At 41.7% G+C, this 23361-nt stretch overlaps 1 protein-coding gene across 1 annotated transcript in view; it reads left to right on the top strand.

Moving 5' to 3' along the window:
- wdr7 (WD repeat domain 7) overlaps positions 1 to 3328 on the top strand; it is a gene marked incomplete at its 3' end in the record, with an annotated part of 160685 nt that extends 157357 nt beyond the window's left edge. The window contains exon 30 of the mRNA XM_080743819.1: positions 3125 to 3328. Within this exon, the coding sequence (XP_080599945.1) occupies positions 3125 to 3328 (204 nt within the window). The remainder of the gene's footprint in view (positions 1 to 3124) is intronic.
- Between the last annotated feature and the right edge of the window lie 20033 nt (positions 3329 to 23361).

Genomic DNA, 23361 nt, shown 5'->3' with positions numbered 1-23361 from the left:
TGTTGCTTTATGGTCTTTGTCTCTTTGTGTCATTTCTCTGTTGCGTGCACATACACTCGTCAGTGTTGGTTTACACTCGCTGAGCCCCGTTGTCATGTCAGTCTAGTGCAGGGGTCAGCAACCTTTCTGAAATCTAAGTGCCACGGCTCACTTCAAACTTGGTTTGATTTTGATTTTCTAGATAGTCTGTGTCAACATACATTTTAATGACACTGTTGTTCTAACGATCATTAGAGTCAATAGCAATAACCCACCTATCTTCCCGACTCAACAAATTCTCAAATTCACAATTATAACACCAGACAGGCAACAGACCTTCACCCCCCTTTTTACCACACTAGTCAAGGTCAATTTTCCCTAAAATACAGAGGTACTACCCTGTGGGACAAGTACTCCAAGGGTATACAACTCTCATCATTGAATTTATATAAGAATAAATTGAGGGTTGTACTGGTTAACCAATAATCTTGTTATGGATTTTTAGATATAGTTTTTTTTTTTCTTTTTCTATCAGGTTTTAATTATTTTTGTATGTATATGTATGTATCTTTATATGTATGTATTATATGTTGTATGCATATGTAAGTATGTGTATAACAAATAACATGTATTTTGCAATACATGTTATTTCATATGTTTGTAGTATAGGTAGAGGCCTCGTATAAGCCCTTTGGGCTTCTTGCCTCCTCCTAGCACTTTAATTGTTTGCTATTTCTGAGAAATATTTTTTTGTATTTTAAAATGTGCTGAATAAAATCAAATAAAATCAAATCAGACTCCCTCCCCAGTCAAAGTTCAGAATTTTATTGAATGTAGAATAAAATAAATAAATAAATAAAAATCCTCTCTCTCACACTTCTGCCAGTGATCACCCTCCCCTGTGCCAATGTTGGCACACATGCCTAAGGTTGCCTAGCCCTGGTCTAGTGACATACAGTAGGACATCATACAGGCATTATTGAGATTGGCCCCTTTTCCACCAAAACAACTTTGGTTCTAGAACTGGTTCCGTTCTAGAATCTTTAGTGCCAAAGCGAACATTTGTAACTCAAATCAAATTATTGGCCGATACCAATACCAATGTTTAAAATAACAACTTACTGATACAGATACTGATATTTGTTTAGGGAAACAAATAAATCAACATTATTTGAAATAACTGTTCAGACTCTACTCTCTTGTTAGGTTGCAAATAGCCTCGGAAACCCAGGCTTCTTTTGGCGATTGGAAAGAAAAAGAAGCCTGGGCGATCGCGTTATGATCACTGTTGGAGGAAGTGTAGAATTGTCCTAACCAATCAGAGTGCAGAGAGCGTCGCAACGGATGTGTTGACGTCATGACGCAGCAGCGTTCTCTGCGCTGAGCAGAGGAGCAGAGGGGGGTGTGGGGGAGGAGAAAACATGCTATTGGCTGGAGACTCCCGGAGACCTACTCCGGATCCGTCCATTTACATACAGAAAGAGTCCGCGTTGGCTCAGAGTGGGCTGCAAATAACCAACACCAACATAGCCAGCGCAAAATGTATGCTTTATTTGCCGATACGGATATTGACCGACCACATCGGCCGATACCGATGTGTGCATGGGCGTCAATTGGGTATGGCAGGGGTATGCAGCTGCCGTACCCTGGGTCCGGGGGGCGAAAATAAAAGTTACTTTTAAATATAAATCCACGAATGTCTCTTTTTCTATCTGTGCTGGTTATTATGTTGTTAAATTACAGTAAAATAACTACAAATGCAAAATGTGGTCACTTCAACAAGGTATTATTGTTGCGACCGAAGGTCGCATATACTCTGAAGAACCGTGTCGCTTGAGTGTCCTTCCGTACCCCTGTGATGTCAGTGTGATGTCAGCGAGTTGTGACATCACTTCCTGTACGGGGCGGCTACACGAAATGTGGATAACACTATATATGGAGATAGTCCAGTCCATCATGTCATATGGGACTACCGTCATAGACAGTAGCCAAAAGAGAAGGATACACAAGACTAAGAAAGACAAAAAAAGGAGGAGGAGGATAAAGATACCAAAAGGAGAGAGAAGAAAGGGTGGATGAGGTACAATGTGTCTCAGAAAAGAAAAGGAGGTGGCAACGGGGGCGGCTAGATAAAGTTATTAGGCCTGGATCTGACTTTAAGTCGACGCACAGGATTCCAGAAGTGTAGCGCTTATTCGCTCTTGTATCAAACTGGTACTCGAAACGTTCTTAGAATTTAATATATATTTTCTAAAGTAAATATGGGGGCGGCTGTGAAAAAAAGAGAAGAATAAAAAAGAAAAAAAGGAGGAGGAGGATAAAGATACCAAAAGGAGAGAGAAGAAATGGTGGATGAGGTACAATGTGCGGTATCCTCCTTGTCAAGCTCGACGTTGGTCATTTGGACCTATACATGGAGAAATGGAGCGAACCTGTTTGGCCTAAACATGGAGATGTGGTACAGAATGACTCATATATGGGCATAAAAAGTATGTCATGTGACATCACTTCCTGTACAGACAGTCAGACAGACAGCCATTGACTCCGGCCTAACAATGGCTACTGTCTATGACGGTAGTCCCATATGACATGATGGACTGGACTATCTCCATATATAGTGTTCTCCACATCTCCATGTTTAGGCCCGAGTTTGCATGTTCTCCCTGTGTCTCCTAGGGTTGATACCCTCACAAAAACATGAACAAACTCCCCCCAGAATGATAACAACTAGAATCGTCAGAGAAACGCTGTGGTTGGCCAGATAGTCAAGAATTGGCGCGACCTCGCCCTTTAGGGCGAGGTCGCATGTCACCCTGAGGTCGCATTCCACCCTCAGGTGTCTTACTAGTAATTATATTCTCAAAATGTTATATTCCCAGGTTCCGCAGGTCAGCTGCACAGGTGCAATGCATTATTGTTAATTGTGGCACGTTTACTAACATGCCAAGTTTAGCTGCACTTGAACAACCATTCCAGGCTGCCATATCCAGCCTAAGAAACCGTGAAAAAATAAAATGTACTTCTTAAAATAAATGTATCATGCCTGTTGCCATACCTTTGCTTTTTCTGAACTGACGCCACTGGATGTGTGGCCAATATATGGGTGCATCCCTAGTTTTAAAGTGTGCCCTCCTCCACCATGCAGATGAACACTGGTCTCCTGGGCAGCATCGGCATGCTGAACTCGGCCCCTCAGCTGCGCTGCATCAAGACCTACCAGGTGCCCCCGGTGCAGCCCGCCTCCCCGGGCTCCCAGAACCACCTGAAGCTGGCCCGTCTCATCTGGACCTCCAACAGGAACGTCATCCTCATGGCCCACGACGGCAAGGAGCACCGCTTCATGGTCTAAACCCCCTGGGAATCTGACTGGGTCCTGGGAGATGGATCCGGATCTGTTCCCTTCTGGGTTGTGGTTGGAAGTGGTGGGTGGGTGGGTGGGTCAGGAGATTGGAAAGTTTTTTATTTAAAGTTACCGTTAAGTTAATTGTATGAATTGTACAGTTTCGGGGTCCAGTTGTTAAAGCAGTAGTTCACCTAAAAAGAAAAAATATATATATATACAGTATATACTTATTTTCTATCAGTTACACACTCCATGAAGCCTTGAATTTGTGAAGATTTGTTTTGTTCGGAGCTCTAAGCCGGAGCTGCTTCCCCCGCGACCCGACTCCGGATAAGTGGTTGAAGATGGATGGATGGATGGATGGACTGGGTTATTTGTCAGTAGGAGGGTCCATGAATTTAAGGCTTCATGGGTGTGTAACTGATGGAAAATTATATATTTTTGGGTGAACTACTCCTTTAAAGTATAAGTGAGATGGGTTATTGGGAGGACTAAGATCTTATTCTGTGATATAAATATAAAAAAAACACACAATTATCGTGAATATCGTGAAAGTATTTCCTGAACCACAATCTGGTCCAGGTGTTGTGTTACAGCACACAATGGCAGATATATATTTTATTTTGTTTTATTATTTGATAGATGTGTGTGTGTGTGTCTACCGTAGGATATCAAGCGACCACCGATAGGACCGTTTACATCGTTCACTCTTTGCTGTTGAAGTTGTTGATGATGATGTTGTTGCAGTTGTGGTGTCAATTAGTTTTTTGTGCTCTATAGTCATTCTGATTCGTAAGCAGTTTTCACTTGCCAGAATGTTTTCACTGGGCCAAGTCAAGTTGCAGGGACGTAACTGTCCATGAGTCCAAAAATGAAGGAGATTAGACCTGTGCATTGTTGCGTTTAAAATGGTTCATTTTTGTGCCCCCCTCGTTGTAAGCATGCTGTATCGCAGTGTTTCTCAAACTTTCAAATTTCAAGGTCTCCCCTTTGACTGTGTACAAATGGAACCAAATGAACCTGTTTTACATTGTCAGAGTTACAGACTTGTAAGGGTCAATTTAGACCCCTTTAAAGAAACCCACTTTGAGAACCACTGCTGTACGGGCTCAGTAAAACGGAGTCACAATGGGATGAGTGAAAATAAGCTGTGAATTGAATGTCGTTCACTTTAATTGCTTGAATGGACCACTGTTTGCGTTGGTATTCATAATTCATATTCACGAAGACACTTTGACCAATACCTCGCTTGGTACACTCCAATCCCTGGAAGATAAGTGTACACTTTACATTAGGTGTGTGTGTGTGTGTGTGTGTGTGTGTGTGTGTGTGTGTGTGTGTGTGTGTGTGTGCGTGTGCGCGTGCGTGTGTGTTTTCCTCCCGCCCCCAGGTGAATTCCCACCTTTAACCAAAACACATTATCACTTCAAACTGCTTTTCCCTAAAAGCATGGTGTCACTGAGGCAGCCAGTCGGCCATGGCAGAGCACTACTCACTGAAGTACACAGCAAAAAGTGCTACAGAAAAGAAGAACATGCACCCTCTGGAGTCTACATTCCCTCACCTATACTCTTAACAAATAGGTACTATAGTGACATTAAATGACAGTGTGGTTTGTTGGTAGCTTTTGTCGGGGCATTGTAGATGGGACATCTACATAGCACCTGCTTGGATGCGTAATTTACAGCAATACATGCCTAAAATCGCAAAATCTGCAAGCTCACAATGCATTGCCAGCTGTAGATGTGTTATTTTGTAGAGCTTGTAGATCTGTTAAGCACACAACGCCTCGTCGTGTGCTTGTATAAGTATACGAACGCCCTACGTGATCACACTTGAGCATCACACAAAAGTAGCAGATCCACAAGCTCGAAACGCGACGCAAAGCGACTCATTTCGAGCGTGTGGATCTGCTACTTTTGCTGTTTTTTTATTTGAATCTTGAAAAGCAACCGTTTTGGACACATGATCGAGGTTTCCACCCGACAGGCGACGTCCAATGTGTATTGCCTGAAGATAATACATATTATACCCCTTAAAAACTCCAAATATGAGGTAACACATACATACATGCGTGTACAGTATCACCCACAGATGAAGAGATATACGTATATGTTGGAACATTTACTTTAGCATACACATACAGAGAGAAACCATATCATTGGAGGTTATACATAATTATTATACAGTACATAAAGAATGCTTTGTAATGTAAGCTTCAGCTGTTAATGTTGTACAGTGTGTCTGTCTAGTTTGGTTGATGTGAGGTATATTTATTGTGATTAGAGTGACTAACTGTCAGACACTGAGCTGTTGTTTATGAAATTATTAAATGTCTAATAAAGGTCCAGTGTAACGTGCGTTGATGTATGACTTGGTGTACAGTACACACACACACTCATCGCACACACACGTACACAGTACACATACTTTTCACTACCACTATCTTTTCAGCTGGGGGTATTGAGAAGAAAGCGTTGGTTTAATTTGCTATGTTTTGACAACCACGTTACGTGTAGTTTTAGCCTCTCAATTCGCCAGACAACGATATGGAATGCTGCCGTCTGTTCTGAATGCTGATAACGGGCTGTCTCCGACAAAAGCATTACCCCGAATTGAGGGGTAATGGAGTTCAGAAGGCTGCACGTTAGAAAGTCGGAACCCCCCGAAGAAAGGTTCGGTGGTCGGAGTCAGTATGGACAGGCCTTTAAGTTAAGGCATAAGAGCTGGTACTTAAGACAATCATATATAATCATATACCTGTATATATATATATATATATATATATATATATATATATATATATATATATATATATTATACACAATCAAATAAAGCCCTTAGAGTTAAATAAACACTGTAGATGTTTAATGCTTTTTTTTCTTCTTTTTTTTCATATGAGAAGTTCTGACATTCCCTATACTCTTGTGTTAGTTGTATTTTCTCAGAACCTTCTAACACATTGCACACCTGTAAACGCAACTGTGCCAAAGCTTTTCACAAGTTGCTTGCTATCCAAAGGGGGGAAAACTACTTCATGGGCTTGTCAGGTGGATTTCTTTAATGGCCTCCACTGATGCAGACACACGTGCACGCACACACATGCAGCGTACACTCATACTGTAGATGAAAGTCAGAGGTTTGGTGGTGGTAATTTAACATCAGAGACGTGTGATAAATATTTGATGTTGGGAAATGCAGATGTGTTCTCTAACTCGACTTGTTTGATACAAATCAGAAGATTAAAGGATGTTTGATCTGTTTTATTTTATTATTATTTATTTTTTTACAAGACTGTCAACTCTCAGTAAAGTTGGAGATCACACTCAAATGATGAATAAAATAAATGAATCTAAGGGAACAAATGGAGAGGAAGTGGATAGATAGATAGATACCTTTATTATCCCAAGGGGGAAATTCAGTTGTCCAGTTGTAGCATAGCAGTATACACAGTTATTTACAAGTTACAGAGAAGTAAGAAAAAAGATAGATAAGAAAAAAAACAAGAGCAGTACAGTACCAACTAGAAGCAGTGCTCTTCCGAGCACAGGTCTCCACCAGGCCAGGCGTCCTGGTGGTGCTACTGTATAATAGGCCAGTGTAAAAAGGGTGGCATATGTTCTTCACCTTAGATCTTTCATGGCAATCGGACGCTGCATGCATGATTTGAAGCATTGTGTTCAAAAGATGTGTTTTGCTAAAGTCTACCTGCTGGTGGCGCTATAACAGGCCAATGTGAAAAGGGTAGTATTTGTTCCTTGACATACTGGGATTATATGTGGCAAACTTCACGGTAATTGTCTCCACCAGCCGAAGGCATGGGGGAGAGTATGTTTTCCCCTCCGTCCGTGCGTCCGTCCGTGCGTCCGTCCGTCCGTGCGTCCTCATAGTTTGTGTGCACCTAATCTCAGTCGCTGTTGGCCCGGTCGCTGCCAAAGTGAGCACACACATTCCCTGGATGCCAATCTAGAACCTCTGCCTTAATTTTTTCAAATGGGCCTTTTCTAGCGCCACCTAGTGGCAGATGTTCGCAAAACACATTTCTGTGCACTACTCTTACAGATTTTGTCCAAAAATCCTACAAATCGCTAGGCAGTATCTCGACAGTCATGTGATCGACACGGATCTGTCCGATTTTGCATATTCCATCCTGATTGGCTAAGATTGGCTTCCAAAGTTTGTAGGATTGAGCCGTTTTGAACAAAATGCCTCAAATCACAAACGCAAACTGCAATTATCATGAAATCGCGCACACACGTTCCCACTAGGTCGAGGAAGAAATGCCACTTCAAATTTTTGAAATCAGCCTCATGGTGGCGCTATAACAGGCCGATTTGTGGTTTTACCTATAACTCCACCGATCAGTTTCAAACTTTGTAAGCGCACTCCCTAGAGGCCAAGGAAAAACCATTTCTCTGCATTTTTCACATCAGCCTTTTATAGCGCCACCTTTGGGCCGACTTGTGTAAAACACATTTTAGGATATTACGCCTTCAGATTTTCTCCAAAAATAACACAAATCAGTACACAGTATCTCTATAGTCATATGATCAAGTCTGATCCGTCTGATATTTCATATTCCATCCTGATTGGCTAATATTAGCTTCCAAAGTTTGCAGGATTGCTCAGTTTTTTAACAAAATGCCTCAAATCATCAACGCAGCTTGCAATTACCGCGAAATTTGCCACACATATTCCCACTATGTGAAGGAACAAATGCTACCCTTTTCACATTGGCCTGTTATAGCGCCACCAGCAGGTAGACTTTAGCAAAACACATTTTTTGAACACAATGCTTCAAATCATGCATGCAGCGTCTGATTGCCATGAAAGGTCTAAGGTGAAGAACATATGCCACCCTTTTTACACTGGCCTATTATTGCAAGCTGTGTTGATGATTTGAGGTATTTTGTTCAAAAACGGAGCAATCCTGCAAACTTTGGAAGCTAATATTAGCCAATCAGGATGGAATATGAAATATCAGACGGATCGGACTTGATCACATGACTATAGAGATACTGTGTACTGATTTGTGTTCTTTTTGGAGAAAATCTGAAGGAGTAATATCCAAAAATGTGTTTTACACAAGTCGGCCCAAAGGTGGCGCTATAAAAGGCTGATGTGAAAAATGCAGGGCAAAGGTTTATCCTTAGCCTCTAGGGAGTGCGCTTACAAAGTTTGAAACTGATCGGTGGTGTTATAGGTAAAAACACAAATCGGCCTGTTATAGCGCCACCATGAGGCTGATTTCAAAATTTGGAGTGGCATTTCTTCTTCGACCTAGTGGGAACGTGTGTGCGAGATTTCATGATAATTGCACTTTGCGTTTGGGATTTGAGGCATTTTGTTCAAAACGGCTCAATCCTACAAACTTTGGAAGCCAATCTTAGCCAATCAGGATGGAATATGCAAAATCGGACAGATCCGTGCCCTTCACATGACTGTCGAGATACTGCCTACCGATTTGTAGGATTTTTGGACAAAATCTGTAAGAGTAGTGCACAGAAATGTGTTTTGCGAACATCGGCCACTAGATGGCGCTAGAAAAGGCCTGTTTGAAAAATTTAGGGCAGAGGTTCTAGATTGGCATCCAGGGAATGTGTGTGCTCACTTTGGCAGCGACCGGGCCAACGGCGACTGAGATTAGGTGCACACAAAGTGCGAGGACGCACGCACGGACGGACGGACGGACGGACGCACGGACGGACGCACGGACGGACGGACGGACAAAGGGGAAAACATACTCTCCCCCATGCCTTCGGCTGGTGGAGACAATAAAGAGAAGGTGCATCAATAGAGGGGGCGAATAATATATAAGTATATATACATAAAGTGTCTTACAAAAAGAGACCGTAACAGTCAATGCTAGTTAGTGCAACAAGTATCTCACTGTCATTGTTAAACAAAGCAGAATACTCAGAAACTACCAACACAACCTAATAGTGCAATGTAAAAAATCAGTGCGAAAAAAAAAAAAAACTAGAAGCAGTGCTCTTCTGAGCACAGGTCTCCACCAGGCCAGGCGTCCTGGTGGTGCTACTGCATAATAGGCCAATGTAAAAAGGGTGGCATATGTTCTTCACCTTAGATCTTTCATTGCAATCGGACGCTGCATGCATTATTTGAAGCATTGTGTTCCAAAAATGTGTTTTGCTAAAGTCTACCTGCTGGTGGCGCTATAACAGGCCAATGTGAAAAAGGTAGCATTTGTTCCTTGACCTAGTGGGAATATGTGTGGCAAATTTCACGGTAATCGCAAGCTGCGTTGATGATTTGAGGCAAAATTTGTTCAAAAACGGAGCAATCCTGCAAACTTTGGAAACTAATATTAGCCAATCAGGATGGAATATGAAATATCAGACGGATCGGACTTGATCACATGACTATAGAGATACTGTGTACCGATTTGCGTGATTTTTGGATAAAATCTCAAGGAGTAATATCCAAAAATGTGTTTTACATAAGTCGGCCCAAAGGTGGCGCTATAAAAGGCTGAGGTGAAAAATGCAGGGCAAAGGTTTATCCTTAGCCTCTAGGGAGTGCGCTTACAAAGTTTGAAACTGATCGGTGGAGTTATAGGTAAAACCACAAATCGACCTGTTATAGCGCCACCATGAGGCTGATTTCAAAAAATTGAAGTAGCATTTCTTCCTCGGCCTAGTGGGAACGTGTGTGCGCGATTTCATGATAATTGCACTTTGCGTTTGGGATTTGAGGCATTTTGTTCAAAACGGCTCAATCCTACAAACTTTGGAAGCCAATCTTAGCCAATCAGGATGGAATATGCCAAATCGGAGAGATCCGTGTCGATCACATGACTGTCGAGATACTGCCTACCGATTTGTAGGATTTTTGGACAAAATCTATAAGAGTAGTGCACAGAAATGTGTTTTGCGAACATCGGCCACTAGGTGGCGCTAGAAAAGGCCCATTTGAAAAATTTAGGGCAGAGGTTCTAGATTGGCATCCAGGGAATGTGTGTGCTCACTTTGGCAGCGACCGGGCAAACGGCGACTGAGATTAGGTGCACACAAACTGCGAGGACGCACGGACGGACGGACGCACGGACACACGGACGGACGCACGGACAGGCGAAGGGGAAAACATACTCTCCCCCATGCCTTCGGCTGGTGGAGACAAAAACAGCTCAGAGAAGAAGAAACTAGGGAGCGTGTCAACGCAAGACGCACATGAGCACTCTCCCTGGAAGGTCCTTAGGGGTCAAAGTCAATACAGCAATAGTTCCGTCAGTCTAAGTTAGGAAGGAAGTCCTTTTCAATCGTCCGTTATGTGTCTCGTTGTACAGCTTAAGGGCGGCCGGTACAAAAGATTTTCTTAGTCTCTCACATCTCCGTCCTGTGTAGGCAAAGCGGTCGTTTCCTCTCTTACTCCAGTGGAACATGAGAGGAGGTATCGAGGCATGGAGAGAAGCGGTTCTTGTGTCCTTCATTTACCATAAACATTTTCATTTTACCATAACCATAAACCAGAACCATAAAAAGGGTTGGAATAAACAGGGGCATTGTTATTGGCCAGAAGTAGAATCGCCAGACAGACAACCTGCACTTAATTGGCTTGTTGAACTCCACCATAGCCTATTAGCCTTGCGGGCATACAGTACATCCCATAGTACATCCATCAAAGCCCGCCAAAATATATTTTAGTTGACAAAATCAACAGTAGATTTAATCGACTAGTCATTTCAGATGACTAAAATATGACTAAAACTACATTTCTAAATTTGTTGTCAAAATCATCAACTCTATAAACACGTGCTGATTTTAAACAAACTATATATTTACAATCTTTGAAAAGACAGCTTGTCGCTACTCACTCTCACTAAATATAGCCATGTTTGCAAACTCTAAAAGCCCATTGGCTGACAGCTCAATCGACTCCCCTGGTGTGACGTCATGAAAGTCACTCCACTATAAAAGGTTTTGATCGGACTGACCTTGACTTAGTATACTGTATAGTTTCAAATTTTCAAAGTTAACTTTAACTTTGTCACATCAAAACAGGTTTGCAGGTGTAAAGGGGTCGGTCCGGCAGGTACACGCCACTACATATTTAGCATAAATAATGTTCTCTGGGTTAGGGTTAGGGTTCACTTCACTTGTTCGTCAACCATCGGTGGAAGCGACCACGGATGGCCTGATGATGATTAGGAAGTGGAAGGAGGAAGGAAACCAACAACCGCTCGGAGAGAAGGCCCAGGAGTCCCTCCCCGCAGCGGAGCACAAGCATTGCGGCGTGGAGAGACACGCAGAGACGGTGGACAACGTGGAGGTCCCAACGCCGCTTCCAGAAGTCAAGGGGGAGCACGAAGGGAAAGGCCAGGAGATGGCCGCCCTGCGGGCTAACCAGTCGGAGGGGAACGAAACCCTCTCCGCACCGTTCGAGAACGACGCCACCTCGAAGTTGCTGTCCTACATGGAGAGACTGGAGGCCGACTATAAGACTCTGTTGGCCGTGAACAACAGACTCAACAAGGACCTCGGCAGGGTGTTCGAGATAGACGCAGCCTGGAGAGAGGAGATCCACTCGTTCAAGGACGACTGGGAAAAGACCTTGGAGGAGAACATGCAAAGCAACGACAGGCAGCTGGAGGAGCAGACCGCGCTGAACGCCGCCTTCTCCAAGAAACAGCAGTGCATCACACAGGAGAACGAACACATCCAGCTCCAGCTGGATCTCATTAAGGTGGAACAGCAGCAGAAAGAGGTCATTTTGGCCGACGAAACGCACGCTTTCAAGGAAGAGATGGACGCCATGCTGCAGAGCGTTACCGAGAAGATGTACGCGATGCAACAGAGTTTGAACGAGAGGATTGACACAATGCAGCAGAGCGTCGATGAAAAGATAGACGCGATGCAACAGAGTTTGGATGAGTTGAAGTACAGCAAGAAGAAGAGTATCTGGAGAAGATTGACGAAGTAGGGACGACACGGATGATGCACAAAGACACTGGGTCGGGATCCGGAATCGGAGGAACCGGATCCAACATCGAGGAACCGGAGTCAGTTCCATCACATTTGGAACCGTTTCTGGGAGCGGTTCACACTGTCGGAGCAGGTACTGTATGTTGACTTCACGTCTGCTGTGTAACTACAATACTGGTGGTTCTCAAAGGTTCTAATTTCTAGGACCTTCATAACTATGAGAGTGTACAAACAGAACCAATTGGACCCCTTGTTCCATTTGGAATCGTTAAAGGGAACAGTAAAGGAATTGGAATGGAAAGCGTTAAAATCATAAAGGAACGCAACCCTAACGAAGACACTGGGGTCAAATCACGCTCCATAGGAGCAACAGAAAGTTTTTTTTTTACTACAGATTGCAAAGCATCCTTCCACCAAGAAGGACGAGAGAAACTAGATGGTGCAATTCTGGGAAATTGCAAGTGTGGTTGCACTGACGCAATTCGCAATGAATCCACTGGGAAATTAATTCCAACCATTACCATTTATACATATAATATATATCGTGATGTCAAGTGAAACAATCCTGTCCGATCGGACATTATATTGTCCAAGATATCTGGCCTTACAGCCCAGATAACTTCAGTTAAAAAACAGGTCCACTTTAGCTGGCAGGCATAAAAGTTCTCTCTCTGACCTAGAACAATAGTGTGTTGCCTATAGCAACCACCACAACCAGCTCAGTGGCTCTAAGACTGGGAGGCTGCATGGGGTTCCATCCCCGGCCGGGTCATACTGAGAAATGAGAAAAATGAGACCCAGGGCCTTCCTGCTTGGCACTCAGCATCAAGGGTTGGATTGGGGGTCCCTGCAACATACTAGCATCATGTCCAGGGGTTGTACTCTCCCTAATCCTTTCCGCCAAGCTCACGCCGACCGCTCGGTGGGGCGGTTCTTTTATTCTTCCATTTGTTTTTTACTGAGTATAAGGTTATAAATAAGTTCATGGTTAGACATAGTTTTACTGAGGTTAAGATTAGGAATAGGGGTAGGTTTTGGCACCGTTTTTCCGAGGTTAAGGTTAGTTTACCAAGGTTACGTTTAGGAACACCAGGCAGAGACCGTTCCATTGGATAGACGCCCGAGGTGAGTGTGGAATTGGGCGAGCGGACTGTCTGGTATTCACCTCACGCTACAGAAACAGCAGATAGGCTCCTGCCCTATGGGCACACAATGTAGTTAACATTGCGTGGCCGCATGATCAGTTAACCAGAGTAACCTGTGAAAGACAAGGAAGGGAGACGACCAAAGGGCTGCAACAGCAGCAGGAGAGATGCATAGGCTAGTAGTGGAAAACCCCACCAAGCTGGAAATGAAAAAGCCCATAACAAAACTGAAGAATGACAACGTGAGGACCACACCAGACATCATTCCAGCAGAGCCACTGAACTCAGACTTGACCACCCATGTAGAGATGTTGCACTCACTCACTGTTTGGGGAGATCTATGGTAGAGCGTCCGTCTTGGGATCCAAGGTCCCAGGTTCAATCCCTGGTTCCTCCTGGCTACGCGTCGAAGTGTCCTCGAGCAAGACACTGAACCGCTAAAAGGTCCCGATGAGCAGGATAATGGGTGAATGTGAAATACAAAGCGCTAGGCAGAAAAGCCCTATATAAATGCAGTCCATTTACCATCATGGGCAAAAGAGGTTTTTGATTGATTGATTGAGTACTTAATTAACCGCATGCTAGAAGTACGACTACGATTATACAATGATGCTAAAAGGATAGCACGGAAAAGCCCAGAGAGCTTGTTTCCATCTTCCATCTTGTCTCCATGTATTCAATTCATCAAGAGAAAATACCTGCAAACGGAAAAGGAAAGGAAAGATACGGTATCTGATCTCACCCACTTTTTTACACCTGTAAACCTGTGATGTGACAATAAAGGTGCGTTGAGGTATAGGAGGCCATGGAGGGGGACATCAAAGCTTTCCCCACAATATGGATCAGGCACGTGCACACATAGACACCAACATGCGCTGCGACGCGTTGTGAGCTTGGAGGTCAGCTATTTTCGATATTTCCACCAAAAGGCCCCTTTAGAAATTTCAGCCACTGCCTCTCTAACATTCTCTGCACGTCCCTGCTCTACACGTATCCCCCCCGAATAATGTTTCATATTCTCTGAAATATTTAACTTTAATTTTGTAATCGAAGAGACGGTTGATGAGTGTGTGCGTTTATGTTGTCTTGGTTGACTGCGAGTAATTCCAGGCCAGTCCTCTTAAACTCACTTAGCGCCGAGCGAGCCAGATTTCAATATGAATCTGCGCTTATAACGCCAGGAAATAGCTATATTGAATCCCCAAAATCACATTACATAACCAGGTACACGTGCCTGCGAATGCCACAAGATGACCACTAGAGTGAGCCATAGCCCATAGACTTTCCATGGTCCCATGTTAAGTCAGAATAAAAAACGAGGTTCAGGACATAACAGGATGGTACAATGACATGCTCTCCATTGACATTCAATGGACAGGCCGCGGGCCGCCATTTGAGCTCAATACTGCTCAATTCGTGCTTGATCGTCTCAAACCACCATTGGTATGGGCATCGGAACGTATATAGATGCCACACAGAAAGTTTCCGAATCAAAATCCGACCTAGTGAAGCTACGTGAGGGTCGGATGGTTTGCATTGAGCCTAGCGGCTAACAGAGGCCTACGTAAACAGGAAGCTATGGCTTAAAGGTGACGTCATAATCGTATCCTTTTTTTTCACGGTTTTCATCTGTATGCTAGTCGAAGGTAAGCTAACCGTTCCGCTCCGTCTATCAACCCAAATTAAAAGCTTAAACAATGCTTTTATATAAAAGTCGCTCCGAGTCGCTCGGCACTAAACGCCATCATTAGTTAGTCGCCCCGAAAGTCGCTCGGCGCTAAGTGAGTTAACTTTATTTCCATCATTTCTAACCCCTGTATATTGCTACTGGTTTACTCTACTATTTTATTTACTGTCTCTATAAGAGACTGTCTGTTCGTCTGTCCGTCCATCCGTCCACTGGACTGATCAGTGACAGATTTCCTGCACACTGTCACTAGGCTAACCCACTAATTCAGGTTATGATCTATAAATTATGTAATGGAACCAAATGGACCCCATTAGGGTCCATTTTTGTCTACAGATCTCTTCTCCACTATTAGTCCCTCCCTAACATTTTAGTCTAGTTTTTATTCGTTGACAAAATTGTCAGTACATTTAGTCTTAGTTTTAGTCATCATAGCTTAGTTTTATCTAGTTTTTATTTAGTTTTCGTCTGTGAAAAAAAGGTAGTCGATGAAAATCTTTCGTCATAGTTTTAGTCGACGAAATCAACACTGCCTGTTCACATAATATTGGAATGCTAAAAGCAAGACTCATCTCAGTCTACTAGTTCTCAACTTCTGGTTCTCGACCTTTTCTGGACGAGGGACCAACCAATCATCCCAAGCATTTGTGTGGTCACTCATACGTATGCCACACATGCATTCTCAGAGCACGTTTTTTTAATGATCAATCATTCGATTTGTTCCGGCTTCGATCAATGGGACTTTAGTATACTTTAAAGTTTAAACTTTAACATAAATTGACATAAAACTGGACTTATTATTTGAACTGGGGGCCCCCCACCCTGACAAGCACTTGGAATTGTCATTCAGTTTCATTCGGTTTCACAGATACATATTGTGCGTCTATATTCTAAATTGTTGCCTCTTTCTTATATTATTTGACAATTTGGCCAATGTTTGACCAGTTTTTAAAGTATAGTTTGTTGATTACTTTTGATGTATGCATTAATGGTCTCTTTATCCTTTTTTAAGTATTAAAAAGGTCTTAAAAGTCCTTAAATTGTCACTTCACTGTCATCTGGGGACCACCCCAAAAGAATCATGTGGGGACCCTCTGGGGGTCCCGGCCCACAGGTTGAGAACCACTGTACTACAGTATGTATTACTGTACATACGTCTCAGTAAGTTTGTTCTATGACACGCCCTGCTGTTCTGAAGCAGCCAATCAAAATGCACTGCAGGAGTTTGCAGGAATTTGGTCAGCCAATCAGATGCATGGTAGAGCTGATAGCAATTCAGAAAGACAATGCCTTTGTCTACCTGCAGTCATAATGAAGTGCACACAAGCACAAGCACTGAACCACTGATCTTGACAAGGATGGAATACTTTGCACTTTTTCTTCTAATTAACTCATGTAAGTAATGATTATTTCTATCTTCACCAGAACAAATGCTATGTTTATAATCAAATTGTGTTTTAATTCAATATACTTAATATGTTTTTAATGGTTGCCATTTTATTGTATTCTTTATGTTCCAGGTGTGGCCCAACTGAACATCTCTCAGCCGGTTCCATTTCAAGCAGTACAGCTTGGTCACAATGTTACACTTGAGTGTTACACACCCGTCAGTGGAATGGAGAATCAGATGATATGGTACAAATTGACAGCAGCAAAGGGTTTCCACTTCCAGTGTGTGATAACTAGATTTTTCGGAGAAATGTACTATTGTGGCCAGTACGATGAGAGGCATGTTTCTCTTGCGATTGACAAAGATAGATATCACCTTAACATAAAAAATACAACACCAGAGGACACTGGAACATACTTTTGTGGGGTATTATTTTTTCCAGTCATTGAGTTTGGACCAGGAACCTTCCTAATGATACAAGGTATGCACTCCTCTGCATTCAAGTGTTACTGCTATAATTGAATTCATTGCTGTTATTTGATCGGATTAGAGTAGTCGACTCTGTAATGATGATATTTATGATATCAACTTTCAAAGGTGTGGAGCTGGACAACAAGAACTCTGTTGTCCAACTGCCGGTGTCAGTGTCAGCACAACCAGGAGACTCTGTGACTCTGAACTGTACCGTCCACACAGAGACCTGTGGTGAACAACACGGCGTCAACTGGTTCGGCGTCAACTCTGGTGCTTCTCTCCATCAGCAGGACTGGAGTTGTGCTCTTATGTCTCCTCATCCTCACCATCACGTACCTGGTTAGAAAATAGACCTACACACCTTAAACATCATCTTCAGCAGTGGTTTCCCAAACAGTGGGTCGCAGACTCGCAGACACATTTTTATGGGTCCCTTAATTCTTTTGTTCTGTAGCCTACATTTTGTTTTTAATTATTATTTAAAAACATTCTAAAAAAGGAAATCTAAGCCACAGCAGTGGTTTTCAAATGTTCTGTGCCCAAGGTGCTCCAATGGGCAAGTCAAAAGCTGAAGGCACACACCAGTATTCATAGCAAACATAGCCAATCTACAAGCTCACAACACAAATTACAATCAGACAAATCCAAACCCAAAATAATTACACTAGATTCAAAGTGCATGTTTCAAATATATTCTTTTAGGTTTGCTTCTCCATTGGGAAATGACTGATAGAAAAAAACGTTGTGTATAGTTATAAATATAGCAATAATAATGTGTGTTTGTAAGTCATCGACACTGTTTGGGAAGTATGGCCTATACATGACCAGAAAATACACCCACACTTGACATCATACCGACTTTTCCATTGTTTCATTACTCTTTATAATGCCACTATTATAACAATTCCATTTGCATACTTTTGTACTCTATAATAACTTTATTTTTGCTATCTTTATTAGGCTATATAATGATATTTCTTATATTATTGTCAAGTTGTGACTTGTGACACATGATGTTGAATCATTGTTTTTCAAATGTTCTTTTACTTTAGTGATGTTACTTTTTGTTTTAAAGTACACTGTGTGCATAGGGATGCGTGAGAAGAAAAATGTGAGGTGTGATATACCACCACCAGCAGACCACCTTTCCTGTGTAATAAGCCTCTTCTTGGTGTTAAGACAGTGTGGAAAGTACCACATGTAACACGTGCCACATGCAAAGAAAATGAGGCCCTAGAGGCATTTCCTTTTTACTAAATGCCCAAATGTTCATGTGTATGCATTTTAATCAATAAAAAAGTGTCCGCTTAATCTCTGAGTGCCTCATTACTGCTATGTTTTTTTCATCCTGCAGTATTTTGATAATGTGGTCTACGAAAGTATACAGATCATTTAACATGTACATATTTAGAACTTAAATAAGGGCAACTGACAGTATTGTCATATTGGCTGTTCAGACAAACAGACATCAACATCGAGCTCCATCCTGAAACGCACCGTTAAAGTACAAGTCATGTGTTTCAAATTGTGACCATAATGTACAAACATCTGCAGATTCAGAGGCAGCAAAGTTCTGAAAAAGGATTAAAGAATGTCCTGATATTACAGAAATGATGAGCAGTGTCTCTTGACCATATCTACCAGCCTGTGACTGATAAGAAAAGTGTGTCCACTGTCCACTCCTCTTTGTCTTTTTATGTCTTCAATGAGACAGACAGAAGGACAGCTGAAAGGAGACGTGCAAGAGAGCTACAGGAGTATGTCCTCAGACAGGAAATGAACATACAGTAGTACCAGCACAGCAACCACACAGGAAGGAGAGAGTCTTTCCTCATACTTTCATACTTTCTCATACTACTTCAACATCTAAAGACATAATTATATCGGTGAAACACACACACACAAAGTCTTAACTTTTATCTGGTGTGTGTGTGTGGTCATTAGTCAAATGATATATATATATTTATTTTAGGTCTGTGAAACACAGATCAAACATCCTTTAATCTTCTCATTTGTATCAAACACGTGGAGGTAGAGAACACATCTGCATTTCCCAACATCAAATATTTATCACACATCTCAGATGTTAAATTACCACCACCAAACCTAGCTCTGACTTTCATCTCCTGTGCGGGTGATTATTTACATTTTCCAATACTTTATGCTTAGCTTTAGATTCTATTTTTGAAAGATTTGAAAATATCTGTGGGGGAAAAAAATGATTGCATTGCTAATTGTACTTAAATGTATAACAGGGGCCTACCACCACTGGTGACAGCATTGACCTGGACATGGACACACCTCTCTATTGAGTTCCCTCTCTCTCTCTCTCTCTCTCTCTCTCTCTCTCTCTCTCTCTCTCTCTCTCTCTCTCTCTGTCTTCCTTTTCTTTCACTCTTATCACAGTGGTTCTCAACCAGTGGTCCAGGAACCACCAGGGGTCCTTGAGGGGGTTCCAGGTGGTCCCCAAATAAATGACGGAGAGTTACTAACCAAATGAACCCATTGATCTTCAAATGAAACCAAATGGGATAGTTAAATTATTGGGGGGGAGTGGGACTGAGTTACTAGGGCCCAAGGTGGAGGGGCCTGGAATTATTTTATACTTTAACTATTGAAAAATAGCAGATATACGAGCTTGTAGATCTGGTATTTTTTTTAAAGCTGTGAAAATGTGTGCAAATCCTTGAATATATGTATTTTATATATACAGTATGTAATATATGTAAGCGAACATTTGTGACTCAAATTTTGCTTCTGGGGGGTCCCTGGAACAACATATTTTGAGATGGGGGTCCGTGGCCAAATACCTATAATTTTGGGGGTCCTTCACATGAAAAAGTTTGAGCACCACTGAACACAGAAACAGGTTTTTCCAAAAACCTTCAAAGACTACTTGCACAAATGTTCACGATTTTTCAAAAATAGCAGATCTACAAGCTCGCAGCGCGCTGTGAGCTTGTATATCTGCTATTTTTCAATAGTTAAAGCACAAAATAACGCAGTGAATCCTTGTACCCGCAGGGCCCGGCAGAATTTGGTGCGACACCCCTGTCTGCAGGATCTCTCTTTTCACTCTAGTTGTATCTCTCTCTTCCTGTCTTCCTTTTTTCTATCGCTTCTATCTTCTGTTTCCATTATGTTTCCATTAGTCCATTACCTTGCTTGTTGTAGTGTAAATCGCTCTGGATTAAGAGTGTCTGCAAAATGCCTAAATTCTAAATTGTAAGTCTCCCTCCCAGCTCCCTCCTCTATTCTCTCGCCCTCTTCCACTTGGTCTCCCTTTCTCTCATCCGTTCTCCCTCCCCCTGGCCAAAAATCCACTCCATTCCCATTGAAATACATTGGGAGAATCTGCTTATCAGCTGGCAACCATACTTTGGTGTGACCGTAGTCTAAATGTTCAGAATTCAAATTTTACTTGAGTAAAAGCATTAGCATAAAATGTACTTAAAGTACCAAAAGTAGTAGCCTACACATTATGCACAATGTCCCATTTAACGTGTATGTTTGTACAAAATGCATACAAATCTACAAGCTCACCATGTGTTGCTGTTGTGAGCTTGTAGATCGTCTATTTGCAAATGGCTGAAATGTGCAAGTAGGCCTATAGGGTTGAAGTGGTATGTTTTGTAATAATCAAAATCTACAAAGTAACTAGTAAATATAAAGTTGTCAAATAATTATAGTGGAGTAAAAGTAGGCCTACAATATCTGTCTCTGAGGTATATGGAGTAGAAGTAGGAATATTGACAATTGGACATACTGTAGTCAAGTAAAAGTACCTAAAATAGGTACTTAATTACAGTAGGCCTACTTGAGTAAACTTTTTACACCACTGATATGGACCAGCCATGAGAAGTAGGCTAATAATCAGCTGGAAAGACTGCCACCTGCCACCTCACCATGCTCCAAAAAGATCAGATCTACAATCTATCAACAGGACGCGCCGGTACGTGTTGATTGCTTGTACATCTGTTCTTTAGAGCAGGCGAATCGAGGCAACACCCATGGCTGATGGACTATTTAAATGGACTGTTTTAGCTCCATAACCAGAACTGAGCAGCAGATGAGAGCACAGAATGTCACGGAACAAGAGCCAGAAGACAGAGCAGAGCGGCTCAGCTGCCCTCAACCAGGACGACCAGCACACCTTGAGGGAGAAACAACAAGCTCTTTTTATTCAGCAGTTTAAGAAAGAAGGTTTGAAGTGAAGTTTGTACTCATTGTGAAATGATGGCCATCAGGGGTACTTTTAACTATTGAAAAATAGCAAATATACAAGCTCACAGTGTGGCACCAAGTGCTGTAGAGGGAGAGCAGAGCCCAGGATTACATAGGCAATTGTCACTGGGTGAAAAAAATGGGTTACAAAATCGTGTGATAAAAAATATTTAAAAACAAATTGTGAAGATTTGTGCCAGTCTTGAAATTCAAACGATACAATCAAATGTAGAAAGAAATGGTCATCTATGATAATAGAAGTCTAAAGTTTAGATTGATCTAGTTCACATGACAAAAGAGTTGATTTCCTGGATATTCTATATGGTTTAGACTCTATAGCTCTAAACCAACGCTATTCAACCTGCAGCCCGTGGGCCACATGCGGCCCCTGCGGCATGTGTCTATAGTATGCGGCCCATTATGGTCATACCAATAAAAATATATTTTGTCTACTTTCAGTGTGGACAAATCATTTCTGATGCATTTCTCTCCAAAGCCACTAGGAAACAATTTTTGCTATTTTGTTTTTTCATCATTAGTCAAGACAATATTTTAGTTCAATGAGGTTTGGCCTTATACTGTAGATAGTAAATGTGTCTGTTTTCTGTGTGTTTCCTTACTTTTTTGACTAATCATGTAGTGTGTTGCAAAATCATTGTCTAAACATCCAAAATAGGGCTGTCATTTTTATCTTGTGGCCCTTGGACTTTTGGTATTTTGCTGAGTGGCCCCTGAGCCATCTTAAGTTGAGTAGCCCTGCTCTAAACCATAGAATTTCCAGGAAGTCACTCAACGTTCCTGCGTACCACCCGTTTCTGAACTGCACATGACGCACCCTTTTCTCGTCCAGCCCAAGCACGCATCGATGAGTTGGAGAGTCAGCTGGAGACCAACTTGAAGACCATCGAGAAGTCTTTTGACATAGAGCTGATGAAGATGCCGCCTTCACTACAGAAGATGCGTATGGGGGATTTATTGAACGGTAAGCTGCTGGTGGACAGTGGCATAAAGTAACCAAGTTTGTTTCTTCAAGTACTTAAGTAGGCAACAGTTTTGAGGTATTGTTTATTTTACTGGAGTAATTTCACTTATCAGTACTTTTACCTCTACTCCACTACATCTTGGAGGCAAATATTGTAAATTTACTCCACTATTTTTTGAAAACTTGGTTACTTTACATTTTGATCATTACAAAAGTTAACCACGTTAGCCCTATATACAATTCTGCCATTTGAAAATGGATGACTTGTAGATCTGCCATTTTCAAAATAATGTACACATTTGAAAACTTAATTCAAAAGGGACATTTTGGTACTTTACATTTTGATGCAAATTTGGACTTTAACTTAATTTTGAATTCCGGACTTTTACTTTCAAGGGCACGGCCACGCCACACTTTTATTCTACCTATGAGAGTGGATTCTGCCATGCATTTCAGAATAAAAGTGTGCTGCGTCCGTGACCTAACGGAGTATTTCTGTATTGCAGTATTGATACTTTTATTTTGATATCCAATCAGCATGCATCTATGTCTTAACCTGAGTTTTATTCTTTTTCTTGGTTCGCTCAGGCCTCACTCCTAAAGAGTTTTTTGAAAAGTTGGAAAATCAACCACATTCAACTTTAAGTGATGTATCCATTGTAGTGAAGGTGAGTTGTAATTATTATAGATATATAATTTAAAAGTGTCTATAAGGGGTATAATTTGAATTCAAGGGGTATAATTTGAATTCATAGCATATAGTCAGCCATTCATTTGGGTCGGTGATTTTTAAATTTTACTAAATCTCAGTCCTTTTTGGTTATGTTTGATTACTTTTTTTTTACATCGACCCCAAATCTTAGAACTTATAACCCTATTAATGCTATTCAAGGTACCTTCCACTCGATGGCATTTCTAAACATATTTTTAACTTCTACATTCGTCATACTAACTATTAAAATGTGTTAATCAGACATTCTTTTCAAATGCTATTTCTTAAAACCATACTCAAGCAAGCCCTTTTCCCTCCAGAAATCACGTTTTTAATTTATTCTCTTTACAACAAAATGGGTTAAGTGACCCAAATAAAAACAAGGTGATGGTCTCTAAGAAGTATTTTGTTTATGTAATTCTTATTATACTTTTTTTTTTCTGCCAAATTCTTCAGAGTGAATTAGACTCCTATGCCATACCA

This window comes from Nannobrachium achirus (assembly GCF_963921795.1).
Source record: "Nannobrachium achirus genome assembly, chromosome: 15".
In the NCBI taxonomy this organism is placed as follows: domain Eukaryota; kingdom Metazoa; phylum Chordata; class Actinopteri; order Myctophiformes; family Myctophidae; genus Nannobrachium; species Nannobrachium achirus.
Note: the sequence above shows the minus strand (reverse complement) of the source record. Positions and strands in the feature narration are given on the sequence as shown.